This window comes from Colletotrichum lupini, chromosome 10, assembly GCF_023278565.1.
Source record: "Colletotrichum lupini chromosome 10, complete sequence".
NCBI lineage: Eukaryota > Fungi > Ascomycota > Sordariomycetes > Glomerellales > Glomerellaceae > Colletotrichum > Colletotrichum lupini.
Window position 1 is genome coordinate 1,529,555 of NC_064673.1, and position 6,000 is coordinate 1,535,554.

The following is a 6,000-nucleotide window of genomic DNA, read 5'->3' on the forward strand; positions in this document are numbered from 1 at the left end:
CCTACGCAGATATTTATATAGTTTAATTAATCTCTTCGTTAACTACGGTTCGAACTAACTACTTTATAATAGGGATACTAACAAATAGAGCGGGTATCTCTTCATGGGGCAATGTATATCTATATAAAGTAGTTAGTGCTAGTCACAAGAAGGCTACTGCACGCAGGGACGCATAAGCTATAGACACGTATTTGGTACAAGTCGTTAACATTGAAAAGACATTCATACTTTTGAATATAAAGTAGCTTAGGCCGCATGGTGGTGAGATGTTGCCTCTATCACGGCACCTCCCGTCGTTGTCGGACCCTCATACCCCTTTCTTGCCCCCAGCAACCACCATAGACCAACAAAAACGGTGAAGCCGCCCCATATCAAGCATGCGTAGTTCATCGACTGGGCATTGGTCGGCAGAGCGAAAGGGAAGCAGTAGATGACGAACCACACCAACATGTAGGAACATGCGATGCCGTTAATGGCGAACCCAATCCATCCACGCATGTGGAAGGGTCCGTACGCGACCATCTTCCGCCCTGAAAGGAGGTTAGGTAGTATGGCAGCGAGATAGGAGCTACTCGAGAGAAGAATGAAGCTCCCGACAAAAGCGTTGAAAGCTGTCGTGCTACCGACATAGATTGCTCCAAGAACCGTGACTAGGATGGCTGACAAGACTGTAGACCACATGGGCATGCCCAGCCTTGGGCTTACATGTCCGAGAAGGGAGGGACGGGGACTTGCGCCGTCACGGGCAAGGGCCCATAGTGTTCGACCGCAGGTGATGTATAGACCCATGAGCGTCAAACCGATGCATATGAGTATGAGGGCGAGCAGCCCAGTCGCACCAGCAGCGGAGCCGGTGGCCTGACGGTAGATTTCGGCGATGGGATACGGAGATTCAAAGAGGGCATCATAGTCGTTGATCGCGTACATGATGGTGACCAAATAACAGAACCCGGTGATGAAGCCAATGCCCAGCTGGAGGCCGAGAGCAATGGGGACGTTACGCTGCGGGTTCGGGATCTCTTCCGCTAGATGGGTCGTAGCATCGACGGCACCGACACTGAAAGCTCCGTTTAACGTTCCGGCCACAAAGACAAAGCCGTTCGGATATCCGATGTCGGCGGTCCACTCGGTCCAAACAAAGGAGGATGATGCATGCGGCGGCCGTCCGTCTCGACCGGGCATGACGGCTACAGTGATGACGGTGATGAGGAAACCTGCTACAATCGCAAAGACACCAAAATCGTTAATCCGCGGCATAGCACTATTAGCCAGGCAGACAATGGCGCATGCAAGCCATGTCGCGATGATGTAGACGATGAAGACGTGCCAGGGCTTGGCCTCGAAACCCGTGTGGTTGAGCGCGTACATCTGGACCACCCGTGTTGCCGAAAATTGATGCCATGCTGGCCGCGCCGAGAATCCACGCAAGGTAGTTCCACCATCCGGCGAAGAAGCCCACGACGCGGCCCCATCGGCGGCCGGGTGTGACGGAGGCCCAGTGGTACACTCCGGCAGACGAAGGGATGGCGCTTGCTAGCTCGGCAATGCTGGCCGTGACGGTCCAGTAGCAGACGGACACGGCGATGAACTCGTATAGGACGCCCGGGGGACCGCCGTTGAAGATGGCGACGAGGATTGAGCCGCCGATAGCTGGCCAGACATTGCCGACTACCAACCCAACACCGGCGAGTGAGAGTAGATTGAAGTTGCGCTCAAGTTCTTGGACGTGGCCAGACGCGTTGATGGCTACATCGTGTTGGTCGGCCGATCGTGTCTTATTGACATTGGGGGCCGTGGCCTCGCTTTCGTCGTGGAGTTTCGTATCGCGATCCATGCTTGGAGCGTGTTGAGAGTCAGGAAGATGCATACGAGCCTGCTGCTGGTCTCCGAGAAGTTCTGGAGAGGAAAGTCGAGGCGGGCCTGTCTAGATAGACATCCAAACGCGACCGGCCCGGTGCTACCTGAAAGTACCCGAGAGATCCAGCAGCGGCATCCACGAAATTTCGATATCGGCAGTCTCGTCATTCCAATTGCTGCTCAATTGATCAATTTCGCCGACGGCGCCCCCAACTTGTTGTACTCCAGATGCCCGGTGGCACTCTTTCAATGTGCCAATGGTCTGATGGTGCGACTCGGGTCGCGGGGGAATCATCCCTTTTGATATCGGTATCGCCACTAGGAACCAGAGATCCCTGAAATATCTCCCAGTCAGGGGGAGGGATTGGTTAGGCTGGCCATTCAAGTGCCGGACACTTATCCGGGAATGTCACTGAACCCAGTCGCTGGGCACCCTTACTGTTGGTATATACGTAGGCAGGTCAGACCTTTTGGTCGCGACTAGGTCAATAGGTCAGTATAGGTCTATTGCGTGTGTGTAGGAGGGGAAGATCGTGGGCAGAGCCCGCGGTCCCTTAGTGGGTATAGGTAGGTGGAAGGGTCCGTCTACACGGGCCTAGACTGCCTACTTACTACCCCTACTTAACTACTTAATAAGGCCCCTTTTCTACCTCGTAATCTAATATTAGTAGTCTTCTACTTTTATAATAAAAAAGGCTAGAATAGGGGCTAGGTCCCTTGCTAATAAGAACTAGTAATAAAATTTATAATTAATCCCTTATTTAGAAATACCTAAAGCCGTATACTAAAATTTTAGTATAGCTTCTATTATAATTATTTATATAGAGATTTTAGTATCCCCTCTTTTTAATTACTTCCTAATCTTTTAATATATATAATCTATATACCTAAACTCCTTAGAAATTATTAAATTTAGCGTAGTTAAAAAAGAGCTTTTTATTAGTTTAACTACGTCCTAAATACGTACGTTTTTTTTTAAACTAAAGCTTAAAAAGCGTATATATTTACTAAACGACTTATTATTTATAATATATTATTATTTTAACTACGTATTACTTATCCTTCTATCTTAACTATAATAATTCCTTTATTAACAAATCGTTCGAGGGACTTATTTAGTATACTCTTTATAAACCCGTTAGCTAAGTTATTGTCGTTACTAATTTAACGAATCTTATAGAGCTCGTAGTATTTATATAATTACTTAAGTACTATAATATCTATTATAAAGCACTTTTCTTTTATAATACTTAGCTTAACGAGGTATTTATATAGTAAGTATAAATTTATATAAACTATAGTAAAGATCTTTAAAACGTCGAGTTATTTAGTAATAAGGTCTAAGGTAATTACAATAGTATAAGTAACGTTAATACTTACGACTATTTTATAGACTTCTAATACTAATATGCTCTAGGTAATCCTTTTACTCTTTATAGAGCTATAATAAATAATATTATTATTAATTATAAAGCTCTCGTTAGTCTATTTTTTATTCGTAAGGATAATAATATAACTTAGCTATAAAGTATAATTAGCGTTTTTTATGAATAACCTATTTACGAAGACGAAGAGTTTAGCTATAATTAAATTTAATAATACGAATATAAGCCCTCGGTCTAAGTAATCTATTTATTATTTAATATAATAGTTTAGTATAGCGTAGTTAGTAAATAACGGATTTACTTAGTATTAAGTAGTAAACGACGTATTAAAAGCTACTTCTAATTAGTAAATTAATATAATATAGGTACCTCGAGCTCGCTACTTAACGAATTATTATTTAGTATTTAATACTAAGGGGTTAACCTAGTTAAGCTTCTTCCTTTAGTTCTTTTATCTAAGTACTATATTAATACTTTTTAATAAGATAATCCTACTATTAAAAATAAGCGGCTCGTTAGTTAATAATTATTATTTTAGTTTAGTTAGTAACTTAGCGCGCTTAAGCTCAGTTTCTTCTTTTTAATCAAAAATCTTATTTAATAGTTTAATAGTATTATTAGTTTATATACTAATAATACTAAATAATTCGCTTTTTTTTATTAAGATTAGTAAGTATAGATCGAACGTAGATATTATTATTTAGAATATTTTTAAATAATACTTATTATATATTATTTATTAATAAGTATTAGATTTTATATAACCGTATAGTAACTATATAACGTATAAAATAGTACTCTTAGGGTATAGATAACGGATCCGAGCTAGTAATTAAGTAAAAACCTTATAATAAAGAAGTTAGCTCGATTATATATATACTTAAGTAATATCTCGTAGCTAAATAACGTAGCCTTCCCGGATTAGGGTTAGGGCCAGGGTAAGGATTAAATATTAACTAGTTTTTTAAATTATTAATAATTATATAAGGATCTCCTTTTTTTCTTTATTATTATATTTTTATATAACTAAATAAGACTTTTCGATAGGGTTAAGTCCTAGGTTCTTAATCTTATTAACGAATCGAGACTTAAATATCCTTATATCCCTATATTTAGGGCTAAGTTAAACGAATTTAATTACCCCTCTTTTTATTAGTCCTAAAAGCTCCTTATTAATAGATTTTATAAAAAGTGCTCTTAGGGTAATAATAATATTCTTATTATAGAGCTTAGTAACTAACTTAAAATTTACCTCTTTTTTAAATATAAAATAAGTCGTAATTATAAAAATATTACCGCGGCCGCGCCGTATTAATATTTTTTTAATCCTCTTACTCTATAATAAAGGGTTATTATTAATTATAATAACGATCTTATTAAGGACTTCGTTTATAGCGGCGCTATTATTAATTAGTTAGTTAATTACGGGGATTAATAAGCGGTCGACGTACTTTATTATCGTAATTAATAACTCGGGGTTAACCTCTTTTAAGTACTAAGGTTTAACTATAGTAGCCCGGAAGCTTATTAAGCCGTAAGGTAATTTTATTACGTAAGTAGTACTATTTATTAAGACGAGCTTAAATAGGCCTTTTTATCCCTTACCTTCTTATTAGACTTTAATATCTAATTATAGTAATAAATTAATAATATAAAAGATATTTAGTCCGTTTTAAGTAGCTAGTACTTTACTTATTTACTTATTAGTATAAAGTTTACGGACTTCCCTTATTACTTGTTTAACTACTTTTATACGTTAAGTAATATTTAGTAACGGTAGAGATTTATTAAAAGTATATAAAAAAGCTCCGAAAACGAGGAGTATAAGAACGAGGCTATTTAAGCTAACTATATCGTTAACTATTTTAATTACGGCCTAAAGTATAGCCTCTGCGCTTATTAATAAGTACTTATTTTAAATAATATTATATACCTTTTTAAGTACTGCATAGTATTTCTTAGCTTTATTAATACTCTTATAAGCTTCGATAAGTACTTCCTTAACCTTAATAAATATAAATCTAATAAAAGATTTAAACTCTATAGTATTAAAGTTCTTATTAATATTTATAATAATCTAGTCCGGTAGACCGAGGTAGACGTCGATTTAATATAGCCAAAGAGCCTCCTATATATACTTCGTAGTTATATCCGCGAGGAACTTTACTACTTAAAAAGAAGTAATAGTATTAATAACGTAAAGTACTAGTCGGTTAGTACTTTTATAATTTATTAAGTATATTATATTAATTATAACTTTATAGTTAAAATCGTAATTATCTCGTAAGGTAAATTTAAATTAGCTAGGGGTAATAGCGGTAAGTTAGTATTATTAATAGATTTTTATAAGCTTTTCGAGGGCTACGATCTTTATATTATTACTAGACTATTAAAGTAGCTTAAGGAGACGAGGAACCGAAGGGTAGCCGAAGTGCCGATATAAGCGGCATAATTCGCCCTTTATTAAGTAATTAGTAATAGCTTTTTTATTATCGAGGAGTAGAAGCTAAGGGTGTCCCTATTTATAAATAATAAGTACTATAATATCTCCTTTAATTAGTAAGTTATTAATATTATTAAAGTATACTCTTAGCTTATCTATATCCCTTAAGTAGTATAAGAAAGGAGTATTAGTTAGTAAAACGTAAAAAGTAATATTACTAAATAGGGTACTAATAACCGTAAATCTTAATAACTTTACGGGTTTATTATTACTAAATCGAATACCTACCTCGCTAGCTCTAGAGGTATTAAAAGT

The 6,000-nt window shown here is 37.5% G+C and overlaps 2 protein-coding genes across 2 annotated transcripts; both read right to left on the bottom strand.

Moving 5' to 3' along the window:
- Positions 1-246: 246 nt before the first annotated feature.
- CLUP02_17652 (amino acid permease) lies at positions 247-1,834 on the bottom strand (the record flags this gene model as incomplete). Its single annotated transcript, XM_049296560.1, has 2 exons — positions 247-1,368; positions 1,460-1,834. The coding sequence occupies 2 exons, from the start codon at positions 1,832-1,834 to the stop codon at positions 247-249; spliced, it is 1,497 nt and encodes a 498-aa protein (XP_049137784.1).
- Positions 1,835-5,760: 3,926 nt separating this feature from the next.
- Positions 5,761-6,000, bottom strand: CLUP02_17653 (uncharacterized protein; the record flags this gene model as incomplete). The annotated part of the gene is made up of 1 exon (XM_049296561.1): positions 5,761-6,000. A coding segment is annotated over one exon (240 nt), but the record flags the coding sequence as incomplete, so codon positions are not given.